The sequence below is a fragment of the Pyrus communis genome, chromosome 8 (genome assembly GCF_963583255.1).
Source record: "Pyrus communis chromosome 8, drPyrComm1.1, whole genome shotgun sequence".
Classification (NCBI taxonomy): domain Eukaryota; kingdom Viridiplantae; phylum Streptophyta; class Magnoliopsida; order Rosales; family Rosaceae; genus Pyrus; species Pyrus communis.
In genome coordinates this window covers 11,791,281-11,809,358 of record NC_084810.1, presented here as the reverse complement: position 1 = coordinate 11,809,358, position 18,078 = coordinate 11,791,281, and the positions used below count along the sequence as shown (strand labels likewise).

The window sequence follows — 18,078 nt, the reverse complement described above, 5'->3', positions numbered from 1 at the left end:
ATCGCATTCATCTAAACAACTAATTTTCCCACATTCCTTACTAATCACGTGTTTAATTGAATTTGGTCACATGTATACAAGAAACACAATTCAATTAACTTGTATTCTTTTGATATCAATAAGATTATCCATAACGAAAAACAAACACCAAACTTGAATCCAAGAACATGGAAAAATGTTCACAAAGTAAACCAAAGTTACTAAGGGGATTTGGCCAACAAGGCCATTCATGTCAAAATTCTGCTCTTCCAACGTTGTTTGGTGGAGCAAAATTAGTCTCACATATTGACTATGAGAATGGTACTCCTCAACAACATTGGTAGGGGCACAGACAGGTGCATAACCAATGATCTATTCCATCAAGATGGAAGTAGATTCTGCAGGGTTGAGGTTCGGGAACAATATCCCTTATTCTTGAATTTTTAGGTCTTAGATGCCAATGATCATGCTTTAGGCATGATGCCACACCTTAGCAGGCTCCCATATATTGTAGAAACAAACACTAAATTGGATTATGAGAGAGACAGACCCCAAATTGGGTTCGGTAGGCTCCAGCAGAAGCTAGAGGGGTCTATTCGGTAGGTCTCTGCCAAAGCGGAGTAGTACCATTTGGTGACCTATGCTGAGGCAGAGCATACCCTTCAGTGCATCCCTACCAAAGCAGGGCATCATCGTTTGGTAAGCTTTGACCAAACTGGGTTGAGCCATTCGGTAGACTCCAGCCAAACTGGGTCTATACTATTTGGTAGACTCCAGCCAAAGCTAAGTCTATACCTTTCTCTCAAGTTTGTGGCAGTACTCAAATCCGAGAATTTGGTACACTTCTATTCTCTACATTGCTGCCTCAGGAGCGAGTTAGAAACATGGAATGACGAGAAAAATATTCTCCAGTCAAAATTCGATCGGATTTATAAACTTCAAAATTGTACTCATTCATGGACATAATCATGGTGTACTTTCAGGCAATGTCTTTCATAATTAGACAGTCCGTAGGAGCCAGCCAAAGAGCCATGGAATCCTCGTTCAAGAGGTACTTCCGTTTGTATTGCTTCGGCATAAGTCTTCGAATAAAGATCATGGCGGAGGCTTATTCAGCTCTTCCATGCCATTATTGGCCACAATGGTTTCTCAGCTTCTTAATAGTCAAGTAAAGATTCACGTCTTGCACCCCACATAAAGTGGCTTCTATTAGAAACATCCAAATCAAGAAAATCGAACTTGTGACGGTTCGACAATCCACTGAATTGAAGGGAACAAGATTATGATTAGTGCTATGGTAATTAATCATCCATAAGCATCAAAGTTAGAACATTTGAGTTCTAAGACACGGTTTACATGAAAATCGATTTTTCATCGGTGTATTGTTTTATGAAAATTTCGGGTTTCAAACGCACTAAATTCGAAACTACAAGTTTGAGTTTAGTTATTGATAGGAGCATATTTATGCATCTTTGTTAGCCTATTTCCTTGCATTTACTTAGTTAGTTTCTATTTATTATAGTGATTTAAGCTATTTTCGTGTGTTTGTAGGTCAAATTGACTAAAATAGCAAGAAAGTGCATTTTGGTGCATTTTGGAGCAGTTTTGGGCTTGGAATGGATAGCACATGCATGGAGAAAGGTGGATGGACAAAATTGAAGTTCAAGAGAGGCTAGGAATGTGCTAAAGAGTTGAAGAAATTAATTCAAGACTTGGAAGATAAGGAATCAGCAAGAAAGAAGGAAACATGAGTCAAACTTCCTTATTTTGACTTAGTTAGTCCTAATCTTTTCCTACTTAATTTCTAGCTGTTAAGGGGGGTTCCTAATTAATTTAGGACACTTAAATATAAGTTCTAGAAGCCCTAATCCCAGTCAAAGAGGGATGCCGCACCAATTCTCCCTTTCCCTTTCCTTGCCGTGCAAGGCTTTCCCTTGCCCTTTCCCAATTCCCTGCCGCATATCCTTTCCCTTTATCCCTAGGATTCTGACATTTATTTCTCCTTTTCCTTGTGGATTTGGGATCAAACCTGTTTACCAAATTAAGTTAGGCTTTGTTTTTCTTAAACCTATAAATAAAGGCCCTTGCCGCAGCTTTTAGGGGAGCCATTCACTATTATTCATACTTTCAGCCATTATTTCATACAATTCATCACTCGAACCTTCACCCAACCCTTATGCCACAGCAAAGAAGAAGGAAAGAAAACCCCTTGGGACGTGCTTGCCATTCAAGCTTGGATTGTTGGAGCGTTTCTAGGTGTATTCAATCTTTTGTTTTCAATGTTTAATTTAAGTTTTCTTTGTTTTGCTGTGAACATAAGAGGCTAAACTTGTTTTAGCTAGAGGAGACTTTGAAACCATGATTACATTTGCAATATGAATTGATTACCTCCAGTTGTGATTTCATAAATCATGAATGCAATTTACTTAACTGCTTGATTGATAACTTATTCTTGTATGTTGATTGAGGGTGCACACTTAGTTTGTATGCATGAATTTGATGCTAGAATATAAGGGAGTTTCACATAATCGTTATGAACTTATATTCACAAGTAGTGGAGGTTGCTAGTCACAATCGTGTTAAGTAAATTCCTGGCAGGAGTATCATGATATTCATAGTTACAAATGTCTTGTCAATGCTTATGATTTTCACAAAGCTTAATGATCTTTGATTGTATCTCTATTATGCTATTCATGTAGGGAACTATTGAAGAATAATTTGGTTGCCGATGCGTATTCCATCCAATTCAATGACTTAAGGAAAATCTGAGGGTTAATTAGTGCTGTTCACAATTAATCTGGGGTGTTAAGGTTCATGGTTTATTGAAAAAGCAACTGGAAATCAATTTGTATGCAAGTGTGTCATGTGTGGAGAAGAACCCTCTAGCTAGCTTATCACCCATAAATTCACATAATTTCGTCTAAAGTTGTTTAAGTCTTTAAATTTGTTTGTTTTATTTTGAATTCGTCAAAACCAATCCCCCCCCCCTTTAATATTTTGTGTTTTACTTAGTTAGAACCTGTTTTAGTTTGTTTCCTTTAGTGTTTTGAGTTAAAGTTAAGTTAGAATTCGTCCAAAATCACTCTTAGTTTCTGTTTTGAGTCTATTTGCTTGTTTTGTGCTGTTTTGAGTCTTTTTAGTTTGTTTTGAGTCTTTGAGTCTAGTTAAGTGTTTTTAAGCCTAGTTTTATGTTTTAAAGTCAGTTTAGAGTAGATTAGCAATCCCTCCGAATCCCCGGCCTAGAACGATCCCTACTTACATCTTTACTACAATTGTCAATAAGAGGGTTTAATTTGAGTGCTAGTTTATATCACATCAAATTTTTGGTGCCGTTGCCGGGGATTAGCAACTTTGCTAATCCCCCATTGTTTCATTTTGTTTCTTTTTCGTGTGTTTTTGTTTTAGTTGCTGACCTTGTTTTGTTTTCTTGTTTTTAGGTACTAGTTTATGACACGAAGCTCTCAACCTGTTCGTGCAAATATCTTGGACTTTGATGACAATTTTGAGCGGACTTTGAGAAGGAAGAGGAATCAACAAGAATCTAATCCACCCATCCCTGAACCTGAGCTTGAAGAACAAGAACTAGAAGAGGAAGAAGAGGTCACGGCAAGGGAATTAGAGGAAGCACAAGTCATGGCAGTGGATAATCGAACAATCAAGGAACTTTCAGCCTCAAGATTGGACAATGCCGCACCCCTATGCATTCAATATCCTAGGGCAACTCAAGACAAGACCGATGAGTTTGAATTGAAGTCTAGCTTGCTGCATCATATTCCCAAATACCATGGGCTGTCCATGGAAGATCCAAACAAGCACTTGAAGGAATTTGAAGTGGTATGTTCAAGCATGACCCCAATCAACGTGGATGCCAACATGTTCTCTCTTTTGGAAAAAAGCTAAGGATTGGTTGTACGAATTGGCACCTGGAACCGTCACTTCTTGGGAAAACATGAAAAGAGCATTCTTAGAGAAAATTTTCCCAACTTCAAGAGTCATTCTTTTGAGGAAGAAGATTAATGGAATTCAACAAAATCAAAGGGAGTCATTTCCAGCATATTATGAGCGTTTCAAGACTCTAGTTGCATCATGCCCTCAACATCAAATGAAAGAAGAGCTTCTAATTCAATATTTTTACGAAGGACTTCTTCCAATTGAAAGACAAATGCTAGATGCATCAGCAAGAGGAGCTTTGGTTGACAAAACACCAACTGATGCTAACACCTTAATTGCAAATCGAGCCTTGAATGCATAACAATACAAAGGCGTTGGACAAAGAGACCCCCCATGGTAGCAACATGTGAATAAGGTAACTGTAATATCTGAAATTCAATCTCAATTAGCTAATCTTACTCTTTTTGTGTCACAGGTTGTTGAAAACCCCAAAGTGCAAGAAAACACAATATGTGGCGTGCGCTCTATTCAAGGACACCAATCCGAAACATGCCCTTAATTGATTGAGAATGGAGGATGGGAATCTGCCAATGCCATTGGGTTTCAAGGCCACAATTAGCCCAAATATGATCCATACGCCAACACTTACAATCCGGATTAGAGAGATCATCCAAATATGAAGTGAAGGGATCCTCAACAAACTCAACAACAAGGAGGATTTCGTCCACCACCCCCTGGGATATTTCAAAGGCCATTCATACCAATGCAACCTCAACCACCTCCGGTTCAACCAACTTCAGGTACATCTTTGGATAATGATAAAGTTATTCAATTATTAACCACAGTGGCGTGGGGAATGCAAAATCAAGCCAAAAATGTGGATGAATTAGAGACGCAAATGGGTCAAATGGCGGAATTCATGGGCCAATTTAGAGAGCAAGGCATATTGCCTAATTCAACCATTGTCAACCTGAAGGGAAGATTTGAATCTGCAAAGGCCATTACATTAAGAAATGGCAAGGAAGTTGGAACCAACCCACAACCATCCAAATCAAGCCAACAAGATGATGAAAAGTGGCTGCAAGAAGAGGATGACCAAGGCCAAGCCATGGCAAGGGTGGAGTAACCCTTGCCGCAGCCTCCTAGGGATCCCAAATCATCCACTATAGGTAAGTTAGGTCCAAATTCACTTAATTCTAACCCTATTCCACCAAATGTGCCTTTCCCTTGCAGATTTATGCAATCTAAGAAAGAAGAGAGTGACAAGGATGTTCTTGAGACATTTAGAAAGGTGTAAGTCAACATCCCTCTCCTTGATGCAATCAAACAAGTTCCAAAGTATGCAAAATTCTTGAAAGAACTTTGCACAACAAGGAAAAGGATTTCGAACAAGGAGGTGGTACATGTAAGTGAAAATGTCTCTGCAATGTTACAAAGGAAATTGCCTCCTAAATGCAAAGATCCAGGTAGTTTCACAATCCTTTGTGTAATTGGTAATACAAGGTTTGAACATGCTATGTTAGACTTAGGTGCATCCATTAATGTCATGCTTTACTATATTTATGCATCTATGAACTAAGGAGAGCTTAAAAATAATGGAGTTATTATTTAATTAGCCGATCATTCTAATGCATATCCAAAAGGAGTTTTGGAAGATGTTTTGGTGCAGGTTGATCATTTAATCTTTCCGGCTGATTTTTATGTGCTTGAAATGGAAGATTCGGCCCATTCTTCACCATTGCCACTCCTACTTGGAAGACCATTCATGAAAATAGCCCAAACCAAAATTGATGTGGCCAATAGAGCATTAACAATGGAGTTTGGTGATGATATAATTAAATTCAATGTTTCTAAATCTATTAAGAATCCTAATGATGTTCACCCTTGTTTTGCCATTGATGTGAATAAAGATATAGGGTAGAAACAATCCACACCTATCAAGAAGGATGCATCTAGAACCACCATCGAAGAGGGAATTGGATTGGCTGCCCTAAAAACACCCAATCTGGCCGAGAGCAGCCATAGTGAAATTGTTGACAGTGCTGCCACTTTTGAGCTTCCATCACAATATGTTTGTAAGTCTCCAATCCCAATTCCAATTCCCATTTCAACTAATAGGTTGTTACCTTCTTTAATGCAAGTTCCCAATCGAAATCAAGGTGGTGAGAAAGTTCACATTGACTTTAGGAAGCTCAACACCACAATCAGGGAGGATCATTATCCCCTTCCATTCAAAGAGCCTTATTATAAGTATTTTGAGGAGCATGTTATGGAGGATGCACCCCTCCATGCCGTGGGCTCTAATGAAGCTTAAAGAGAGGTATCGTCCGGCTGGAAGACGTTAAAGCAAGCGCTTCTTGGGAGGCAACCCATGCATTTGAATAAAGACCTAGGAATCTCCAACACTCCACAACCAGATTTACATTCCTAAACCCTACTCTTTATTGCTTTTACTTTGCCATGATAGTTGTGTTTGTTAGTTGTGTTGTTTGTTTGTTTGTGTGTGAGTCTATGTTTGAAACATTGAGGACAATGTTTGATTTAAGTGTGGGGGGGTAGGGTAAACAAGTTGTTTTTGCATGATTTTCGTGGGATTTTATCACCTATCACTTCTAATGTTGTTACTCACTGTTTTTAAGTGTGTTTTGAAGTGTTTTAATGTGTTTTAAACAGAAAATACGAAAATTTTGAAAAAAATTCAAAAATGTTTTGAAAAACCCAAAAATAGTTGTTTTTAGAGTCGTTTTTTATGTTTGTTTGTGTCTTAGGGTACCTTCCAACACAATTATGAGGATTTGGTTTTTAATTGCATGACTGTTAAAGAAAGTTACAAACATGGATGGAAGTTTGATTTGCTCTTTGGTTTATGCTTAATTGTAGTTGTCGTTTACGAATTCACATGTAATCACAAAGAAAAAAAATCAGTTTTTGTAACATGCTTAAAGGAAGGAACTCACTAACACTACAACCCTAAGAGACTTGAGCCTAAACTTTATTTGGAGAGTTATTAATCTTGATTTCTTGTTTTCTAAAGTCATTGCATGATCTCATTGTTTCTTTGCTTGGTTGCTACTTAGAATGCGTTTTCGTCATCATAGATCCAAATACTAGAACTCATGTCTGTTTCATTCAAAGCATGGTATTGATTGCATAACATACAATAAGATGAAGTTGTTTAGTTAAACTAGAGCCAAAAAGCCTTACCCTTTGCATATGTATTGTAGGTTTAAGCCTTTTGAGCCTTAGCTAGCCTATTTTCTTTGTTAGCCACATTATCCTTACCTAGCCTAGAATAGGGCTATCCATACCCTTGTTCTTAAAGAATAGTGAAGCATGACTTAGAAGGATTCCCTTTGACCAACATATTGTAGAAAACAAGTGTGGGGGAAGGTAAAAGGGCACGAAATTGAAGGAAAAAAAAAAGAAGAAAAGAAAAAGTTGTGAAAAGAAAGAAAAAGAGTTGAGAAATAAGTGAGAATAAACTCATAAGTATTGGTTGTTGAACAAAGGGTCCAAAAGTTTGAATTTGACTCTAAGTTTTGTGTGAACCTCCCATGGGTTTTTAAAGTTGATTTCTGCATTCAAAAGTGAATTTTAAGTGTTTATTTCATTACTTTGCTTCCTATTGCTTTAAGAACTTTTGTTTATCCCTAACCTTTCTTTGTTAGCCAATACCTTAACCCCGTTACAACCCTTAGACTTCTATCTTGATTGTTATGTGGTTCAATATGTGGAGTTTGAAATTGGTATGAGCATATGAAATCCCTGGTTCTCGCTTCTAAGTAGTAGCATTAATGTCATGAGATCATATACATGTCATATTTATAATTCCAGAAAATGTTTTCTTTGTTATAACATATGTGAGCATTAGTCTAGTGAGGATAAAGAGTATATCTAGTGAGGAATTGAGGGAATTCTCTAAGGCATGTTACTACTTTCAAAATGTTGTTTTAATTGATTAAATGCGAACTAATGAGTGGTAAAAATGTTTGCTTAAGTGTAAAGACAGCTAAAATCTGTGGGAGCAGTGATTTTTAATATGTCATGTTCATTGGAAATCCCTGAGGCAAATGTTGGAAGGTTTAGATTGTGTTTTGTTTTGTTTTGTTTGTTTTGTTTTGCTCGAGGACTAGCAAAAGCTAAGTGTGAGGGAATTTGATAGGAGCATATTTATGCATCTTTGTTAGCCTATTTCCTTGCATTTACTTAGTTAGTTTCTATTTATTATAGTGATTTAAGCTATTTTCGTGTGTTTGTAGGTCCAATTGACTAAAGTAGCAAGAAAGTGCATTTTGGTGCATTTTGGAGCAGTTTTGGGCTTGGAATGGATTTGATTGTATCTCTATTATGTTGTTCATGTAGGGAACTATTGAAGAATAATTTGATTGCCGATGCGTATTCCATCCAATTCAATGACTTAAGGAAAATCTGAGGATTAATTAGTGTTGTTCACGGTTAATATGGGGTGTGGTTCATGGTTTATTGAAAAAGCAACTGAAAATCAATTTGTATGCAAGTGTGTCATGTGTGGAGAAGGACCCTATAGCTAGCTTATCACCTATAAATTCACCTAATTTCGTCCAAAGTTGTTTAAGTCTTTAAATCTGTTTGTTTTACTTTAAATTCGTCAAAACCAATCCCCCCTTTAATATTTCGTGTTTTACTTAGTTAGAACTTGTTTTAGTTTGTTTCCTTTAGTGTTTTGAGTTAAAGTTAAGTTAGAATTCGTCCAAAATCACTCTTAGTTTATGTTTTGAGTCTATTTGCTTGTTTTGTGCTATTTTGAGTCTTTTTAGTTTGTTTTGAGTCTTTGAGTCTAGTTAAGTGTTTTTAAGCCTAGTTTTACGTTTTAAAGTCAGTTTAGAGTAGATTTGCAATCCGTCATAATCCCTAGCCTAGAACGATCCCTACTTACATCTTTACTACAATTGTTAATAAGAGGGTTTAATTTGAGTGCTAGTTTATATCACATCAGTTATGAACTTCTAGTTCTTACAAAGGAGGTACCTGTAAGAACACAGAATACAATATACAATTAAGTGTAGCGGATTTAGGTTGCTTCAGGAACTCGTGTGTGAGTGCTTCGGGACTACGAAAGTGAGTCAACGGTTAAAAAAAAAACGAAATAATTTATTGAATCGGTAATGTCCAAAAGTGAGCTTCAGGGCAATAATTTTGGATTAATTGTCAAATTAATGGACTGTTGGTCACTTTAATTGACCATACAGAGTCGATCATAGAAGCAAAAAATAATAATAACATTCAGATTAAATTATAGAGGATGCTAAAAATAGCATTGGATTTGAAAAACCATACCCCAATATCGGTGGGCTTGGGTGTCGTGTGCAGGGCAAGGCCCTAAAAGGGTTATTGGGCCACAGGTTGGCTGCAAGCCACGGGGCGAGGTTTTTGGGATAGGCCCAGCAACCCAAGCTACTGGTTGTGGGCCAAATTGGGTGCGGGGAGATACAGGTCCAGCATGGAAGTTGGCCTAGATGGTATGCGAGAAGCCCAGCCTCGGGTTGGCTTCGATTTGGGCCGTGGGGAAATAAGCCCAACCATCTGGGCTGGCTTTGGTGATCGCGGGTCGTGATAGGTGGCAAGCCCAACAAGCAAAACTTGCTACATGCAGGGTAGGCTGAGGCAGGACATAGCCCAGCAAAGCTTTTAGGGCCTACTGGTGGACTCAGGGCTTCAGGCTCGTATGGATACCAACCCAGGCCGAGGCCTGGTGCTGTGCAGTGGTGTCAAAACGATGTTGTCCTGGTGATGGCATGGCTGCAAGCCAGCCATGTCGGCTCGGCGGTGCGGTGTGGAGCTGCGGCTTAGTCGCAATAAATCCTAGATTTTTTTTTTTCGAATTTTCGATGCTTTGATTCACAAATTCCACATAGCATAATTGCATATTACATGAACAAGTATATATATTGACAAAATATATGAACATATATACAATATATATAATTGAAAGGAAAGTATAAACTGTTCATGCATCATGGGGAATGTTTTCACGCATCAAGGGTGTTTCAAATATCTTAATTTATTTTAAAAGAAACTAATTGGCAGAAAACAGTTGGGCCTTTGAATTTGTAGAAGATCATTCTCTAAAAGTCGAAATTGCATCTCAAATGTGTTATATCACGTTCAACAAATAAAAAAAATTAAATTGAATCAATAGCATGTAGATCAATTCAATAAAATAATAAATTAATCATAAAAAGAATGATTAAAATGTAATACTCCCCTGATTGAAGATCAAACTCTCTTTAGCACAGCGTCAAGAGCGTACTAATAACGTGTTATAGGCATAATTTACTGAACAATTATGGAGGCCAGAGAGAAAGATGTGTAATTGTGAGGTGTGTTCTATTCCACCCCATTATGTCTTTATTTATAGTAGTAGGATAAGTAAAATCCTTACCCTTTTAGAATTACAACTCTAATAGGAATTAGACTACCAAAGGGAATATAAAAGATATCTTAGATACACTAGTATTTACACAATCACATTTATAATCTAATAGGACTGCAACATAAATAAATAAATATATATATATACACACAGGCCCTTTAAGGAAAGGGATCCCCATTTTTCAAAAAAAATAGGAACACCCTCTTGACTATTAGATTTGATTTTAATGAAATTCTGTAATTAAGATTAAATCACAGACCACAGAATGTCAACCATAGAATTTCATTAAAATCAAATCTAACGTTGTTTTTTTAAATGGGAATCACTTCCAGGCCTCCTGTGTGTTTGCGCGTGTGTGTATATAGCCATCATCTTCCAATTGCATTTGCAAATCCCTAAATAATTGGCAAATATGAAATAATTTTGAAACAGTCTGACACACTCTGTCTGTGTGCATTTCCGGTGCAAATGTAGGTAAGGGTAGGCAAGAAAGGAAGGGCCAAAACTCGAATCAAAAGTGGCTGCCGATGGATTTGTCAACCCTCCAAATCCAAATCAAATCACAATCCCAATCAAAGAGACCGCCGCCCAGTGGGTTTGGCACTGGCAGCGCCTCCGTCCGCAGCAATCGCCTTCCCTCCAAATGCCTCATCCCCTCCCTCTCCCTCCTCGCCCTCCCTTTCCTCTTCTACCTCCTCTCCACCGCCCACAAACTCCACCTCTCCCCCAAATTCGCCCACTCCCACTCCACCCTCTTCGGCATCGTCATCTCCGCCCGCCCCTCCTCCATCCGCATCCGCGTCTTCCACTTCCTCGACGGCACCGCCCCCTCCAGCTCCTCCTCCTCCCGCCTACCCCTCTCCGCCTTTGCCTCCCACCCCGACCGCGCCGGCCCCTCCCTCGGCCCCTTGCTCCGCTTCGCCACCCTCCAGGTGCCCAAGAAAGAGCGCCCCAACACCAAGCTCCTCTTCTTTTCGGGCTCTGAGCTTGACTCCCTCGGCTCCGACGTCTCCGAGAAGCTTCTCGAGTCGTGCCGGAAGGCGCTCAGGTCGTCCGGGTTTTGGTTCAAAGACGAGTGGGCCCGAGTCATTCCAGGTTACCATAGAATCCTCTGTAATTTAGTTACTTAGATTGAAGTTTGGGGTTGAAATTGAACTGAAAATTGGTGCAAATGGCAGGTGAGGAACAAGGTGTTTATGCCTGGGTGAGTGCCAATTATGCCCTTGGAACTTTGACGAGTGAGCCTCAGGAAACCACTGGGGTTGTTGAACTTGGTGGGACTTCTTTGCAGGTTTACACTTTACGTTCATTTGATTTGATTTGAAACCAACTACTACATCATTTCTGTGTTTCTACTTTTATTTCATTTTTGTTGTGTTAATAATGTATGACCGTGCAGGTTACGTTTGCTGCAAAACAATCACGACAAGTGAATTCCTCCCCATCTCGAATCATCAAGTTGTTTGGAGTTACTTACCACCTTTACAGTCAAGGCTTGCCGCTATTTGGCCAGGTCTTTTATCTGAGCTCCGTTTGTTTGTCGTTTGTTTTACTGTTGATGAAGTTATGCATGAAAATTGGGATCAATGTCAGCAGAATTAGCTCAACTTATACTGTTTTCGACTTTATGCACTTTGTATGCTTAATCTATATCTATGTCTAACCAGTTCTTGGTTTATCTTTTAAAAGTCGAGGTAGATTCTCATTCACTGGTCATGTGATTTTTATCTATTAATTAACTCTGATCTGAAACATCATATGTTAAACATGGGGTGACTTTCACTATGGATATCAATTACATTAAAGTTACCTGTAGTTTTGATTAATTTTTTTTTCTCGGAAAATAGGGAAGGATGGCTAATGGATAATCAAACTCTATTTTCTTCATAAAGCAAAAGAATTTCATAACAGAAGTATGCCCTGTATTTACTTTTCTAATGCTTTATGAATTTTTCCAAGCTTAAACTTAAGTTACTTCACCATGGCGGCAATGTTTCGAGAATACAGTGGAAAATTCTCAATCAAATGTTCCAACAACTCTTTTTTTTATTTTAATTTTTTGATACAGGATGCAGCTTGGGAATCACTATATGAGTTGCAGAAGTCCAGAGAGTTGACGCCTTGTACGATTTATTGGCCTTTCTCTTTTATGATACCATGTGATAAAAGTTGATTAAAGTTGATTTCATGGTACTTTGAACAACTATAGTTATATTATTATTATTATATATGTTGCATGAATTCCAACTGGTTGTGGTTTTTGGTTCCATTCACACCATTGGTTTGCATTTTTCTTACTTTTTTTACAATAAAAAATATAGTGTTACTAAAGTATCAGTGGCACACTCTAGTTTCGACATTATTTTAAAGCTCCCCACACCATTTCCTAGTAGTTCAATGTTCAAAGCAGAATATTTTTTACTAGTTTTTTAATTTATTGAGCTTAGTGAGGTTTCTAGAAGCCTGGGTTATTCTACATCTCTATCGTATTTTCCCGGATTTTTAGTTCTTATGTGACTGGTATATAAGGTTATTGGATTTGCATTTCATATGCAATAAAACTTGGGTTGAGAAATGGGAGCATTTTGATAAATGAGAACCGAAAAATAAATGCACAATTCACATAAAGATTAACTAAAAGTATAGAATAAACTTATAATACAATCAATGTAGCATGACTTGAAGACAGTTGTTACTTGAAGAAGAATATGTAGGAATGGTTTAGGTCATTTTTTACCATTATTAGATTACGATGCTAAAGAACTTTTGGTTAATACTTTAAAAAACTCGGATTATTACTGTATCCACACTCCTAAAGTTTGAAGACTCTAATCATCGTGTCCACTCCATGCTTAGTAGGGTTGACTACCTTGCATCCATTGCTTTGTTGTCTGGGATTCCTGCTGATCTTTATGGCCATGCCTCCTTATGCATTGTTGTTTAGTATAAGTACTTAGATATGAAGCAAATCTTAAAATGCAGTATCTTGGTGGATTTGAAACAACTATGCTCTCATGCACTTTCAAACTTTCTGTTATAAAAAGTTAAAAACTGTTGCTGATTGTGGGAAACTGTACTCACCTGTCATGCAGTTTCAAATTCTATGGAGAGAAGTCTTGGTAACCCTTGTATTCCTAGAGGATATAAGCTGACAGTGAATGCTAGTGATGCACAACTTCTAGTTTCCTCAATGGGTGGAAACTTTTCTGCATGCAAATCTGAGGCTTTGGCATCATTAAAGAAAAGACAAGGTAGCATCATCTTCTGCTCCTTCATTGTCATGCGTTTCTAATTTTCCTTTCCATTTGAAATTCAATTTTCTTGTGCTGGTATCCATTTTTTAAATAAACTAATAATGCCCGTTATACCACAATAGAAGTCTTGATAACGAAGTCTCCCCAAAAGGGAGTAAGTTGGAAGCTTGACTTCAGTGTTAAGTTAAATAAACATCAAGGATCTAGGAAAGAACTCTTTTCTAGAAAGAGAATTTCAATATGATGTTGCATGTAAAAAACTATTCGTGATTGATGCAGAATTCAATTGCAAATGACGATATTGATCTATTGGATTGGAATAAAATACTGACACAATAAAGGAATACATCTCTATGTCGTGGGTTGACAACATGACGTAATCAGGCTTTAGAAAGAGATTTTACTTCCTGCTTATTGATAAGTTTTATAGTAATATCTACCTAGGTTATTCATAGACATAAACTTTGGTATTCTGCTTTTTTACCAGTTTTATTTTATTAGGACTTTTTTTGTTTACATAATCATTCTGTTAGTGTTAGGGACTGTCTGTTTGATATACTGTGAAGTTACAGCTCTTTGGTTTTTGAGATTCTAAGTTAATTGTATGGATAAAAGATGATCATTAATAGTTGCTCTTTATAAAATGCAGATAAATGCATTGGTGCACCTTGCAAAATTGTCTCATCCTTTCCTTTTGAGTTACGAGGCAAGCCCGTTTCTACCCAGAACTTCTTATTTACTTCTGAGGTTGGTAAATAAAGAGATTAATTTATTTTCTTTTTTAAAATCTAGTTTATCATGAGTGTTCAGTTATAGATCTGGTGTTAAACAACCCATAAATCTTGGTTAGAGCTTTAGATACGTATAAAAAAATTGTTATGATCAGATAAACTTTTGTGAAATTTGGGAATGCAATGATCTTATTTTATTTCTACCAATATTGCTTTATGTTTTATAGTTTTACGTCACAAGTCAACCAGTTTTGTGCCTTTTGGATTAGCCAACCTTTGCCCACTTTGATAGAAAACAAAGTGGTGTGGCATTTAGTGTAATTTTTTCAGTCTGTTTGGGTGTTTTAGTTTGACTTTTCAATACATAGTAGTATAAAAAACTGATCGGATCCTAATATTGAAAATACTTTTGGACCCAAATGAAACTGACCATCAGAAGTAACATCTTTCTACAAGCAACTTGTGTTGAACTTTGCAAACAACATTTAGAAAGGGCAATAGGGAACTTTGCAAACAATATTTAGAAAGGGTGATAGGGATTTCATTATTGAAAATGGAACTTTCTCAAATGTTTTATAGATTATGGGGATTAACGAATATTTACCATTTCTGTCAATTAACTTGATGGAAATGTGATTTTGTAGCCACTTACACAACACAACATACCAAAACTAAAAGGGTACAATAGTTTGAACGGAAAATGCAGGAACTAAGTTGCACAGACTTCATATATGCAATTTAGCAAATACAGGCTCATTTTCTATCAGAGTGGTTATTTGAGGGCTTCTCTGGTTTAGTTTCAAGATGCTTTAGGAAGCGTTAGCCCAAGTTTGGGCCTGTGTACAAATTTATGGCCCATTTAATCTGACCCTGCTAGGTTGACCTCAACTTGAGTGTTGACCCTCAAGTTTGAACCTAGCTTATTAGAAAATTACATGCACAACCTATTTACTTTTAGATGCCATAATTGGGCCGAGCTTGGAAGGCCCCTCGGCAATACTTCCATCTGTTCGTGTTATGCAGCAGCTAGGAAGGCCCCCGGCAAGTGAGCCTAAGCAAGTTCTGTTTGTAGAAAAGCCTAACTAACTCGGGTCTGAGTGTAGCATTTGCAAGCAACATAGCTCATTGTGTGCACCCCCTGGAATCAAGATATTTATCTTGTAAGTATGTGGAGTGGCACTAAGGACTACACTTTCTCAGGAATTAGTCAAGTTACTCTGACTAGGTCTAGAAAAGGAAAAAAACAATAGGAATTTAAAATTTTAAGAGCTGCTAAATCACAGTAAGATACTTGAATAATCAGTGTCACTTGTGAGGTTTTCAATGCCCTTCAGGCCTTATCTTCCAGCAAGTCAATGATTTCAGTGAGAGTGCTAGCAAAAACAATTCCCTTGAATTAGAATTAGATACCTTGCTTGCACAAATCATATGCTAATGCTTCCCACTGCCAGATATCTCTGGTCCCTGAACTTATGAACTCCACTTAAAATGCAGCAAATCTCTAAAGTTGTCAAGGAGCCTAAATTCTAATGGTAAATAGAAGGGAAAACTCAAAAGAAATGTTTAAATCTCAAGGGAGCTTGTCAAGCAATCAAGGCCTATAAATTTAGGAGTAAGTACTGTGCGAACTGTAAAATATTAGGGACTCTGAGGGATTTGGCGTTCTGACGTGCCTGAGTGTTGTTCTTTGTGGGTTACTGCTTTTACATTTTAGCACAATGCCCTCACTTCTGTTTTGAGTGCAGGTGTTAGTTGTAAGATAGTAATTAGGCCTAATAGTATGGTCTTTCCAGTTGTATTAGTACAGGTGTATTCACATTTTGGATCAAATTACTGAAACGTATTTGGGCATTTTAATTACTGAAACGTTTTTCCTTTCCAGAGATTAGCTTAGCTAACCTCAATGTTCTTATCACTCTAGGTTCTAGGAAAGTATTGATGTTATAGAATTGGTTAAGGATTACCCAAATACTAGAAACATGTTCCACCTAGGTACCGGCGCACATTCATTAAATATATCAACGGTTACCTTCTCCCAAGTACATTGGCAACTGAGCATACCCAGGTTGATAAATGTGAATTGACAATTTATAGGAGCGTGTGGCCCAAAGGATTTTTCTTTCATGAAGTGCCTGTTTTCATAATGCTTATAAGGTATTGTTACGTTCAAAGGATGTTGTAAACTTGATTTCACTTAAATCTACCTTGAAGTGTACGGAGTAAGGACACGTACAGATAACTAAAATCTTCTTATTTCACATATTAGTTCTACTTTTGTTTTTGTTTAGCTTGCATATTTTTCGCTTGATGTCTTGCCTCTATCACTTGTTAATCTTGTCTCTTATCAGTTGTTAATCTGGTACTTCCTCTTCAACCTTGTACAGCTTTTTGGGCTGGTGCCAACGGCTTCTTTGTTTGAATTAGAGGCAGCAGGTCAACATTATTGCGAAGATGATTGGGAGAAACAGAAAAATCAGCATCATAGCATTGTTGATTCAGATCTGTTGAAATATTGTTTTTCATCTGCATATATGGTGGCGCTATTGCATGACAGTCTAGGAATCCCCATGGATGAGAAAAGGTATGTGGTGAAAATCTGGTGCTATACTCTTTACATATCTATTAGATCAGATGAGTCAACTAAAAATCTGACGGAAATGCTATGAGCTATACAGCCAATATTTTTGGTGTCGACACGAGTATTTCAATAACAATGTTGAAGACTTTCATATGCACTGTGCATGTCTTTCAACTTGATTTACTGCATTTTGTAGAGCTATTCGTATTCCATGCTACTTTCTACCCTATACAACACTAAGATTAAAGATTATGATGTAGCTTCCCTTGAACTGAAAATTGTAAGATGGACCGCATTTCAGGGTTGGATATGCAAATGAGACCGGAAACATTCTCCTTGATTGGACACTGGGTGCTTTCCTTGTTGAAACAATGCTGGAGCCCCTTGAATGGGAACTTGATAATATCGGCCAGATTGTTGGAAACGAGTCAGTCACTTATTTCTCTTTCTTTGCTTTCCTTTTAATAGCTGTGTTTGCTGTATTCTTTGTACTGCAATCCCGGAAACCACAAATAAAGACTATATACGATTTAGAGAAGGGACGGTATATAATCACCCGTGTACCTAGGTAATCATCACATCTTTCTGTTTTTTTGTTTTATTTCTTTCTCATTTGTTTTCTATGTGTCCATTCATATTCATGATGAATTTGAAATCTGTATTTTTATTCTGAACATTAATTTGAGCACGTTACCAACTCTGCATCAACTTCTTGAAACCCTGCCTTCTATCTCTATGCCTCAAAATATTGATTGGGTGTAGCATGATGATGCTTCATACATCGTGAACACGAAGACTGCGAATTCAAATTTACTTAAGAAAGGTGTAGAACTTGGAGTCCCAAGATGAGCATCTTCAGGTGCGGCAATCTTTCTACAACAGAAACCACACGGCGCCTCGGCTCCATGGTAGACGGTTGTGTTAGCAATGCCTCCTCAACACGGGGCAACGGTTATCTCCACCACCGCAACCGTTCATTCGCAGTAATGATCGCTTGGCCACCGGGCCCAGCACTTATTCCGGCGATGATGCCGAAACTGTCTGTTTTCTTGGAAATGCGCTGAATGGTTCTCTTGACTTTGTGAAGACGGATCGGCATACAGCGTTTCTCCATAAACTATGTGATGCAACTTCTGCTTCTGCTTCTCTGATGTGCTTTTCTACCACATATTGAGCATGGTAGGCTAAATTTAGCTGTAAAGCCGAACCGCGAATATACACGTATTTTAATAA

General features: G+C 37.7%; 1 protein-coding gene across 1 annotated transcript; it reads left to right on the top strand.

Moving 5' to 3' along the window:
- Positions 1 to 10,633: 10,633 nt before the first annotated feature.
- On the top strand, positions 10,634 to 18,039 carry LOC137742312 (probable apyrase 6). The gene is made up of 8 exons (XM_068482153.1): positions 10,634 to 11,377; positions 11,461 to 11,573; positions 11,682 to 11,795; positions 12,351 to 12,405; positions 13,375 to 13,533; positions 14,186 to 14,283; positions 16,652 to 16,848; positions 17,147 to 18,039. Exons 1-8 carry the CDS (start codon positions 10,810 to 10,812, stop codon positions 17,415 to 17,417), a joined length of 1,575 nt encoding a protein of 524 aa, XP_068338254.1. The 5' UTR covers positions 10,634 to 10,809; the 3' UTR covers positions 17,418 to 18,039.
- The last annotated feature ends 39 nt before the right edge of the window (positions 18,040 to 18,078 follow it).

Coding starts and splice junctions, on each gene's coding strand:
- LOC137742312 (XM_068482153.1), top strand. CDS start 10,810: ATGGATTTGTCAACCCTCCAAATCCAAATCAAATCACAATCCCAATCA. Junction 12,406..13,374: donor GTCCAGAGAGTTGACGCCTT/GTACGATTTATT, acceptor CCTGTCATGCAG/TTTCAAATTCTATGGAGAGA. Junction 14,284..16,651: donor ACTTCTTATTTACTTCTGAG/GTTGGTAAATAA, acceptor AACCTTGTACAG/CTTTTTGGGCTGGTGCCAAC.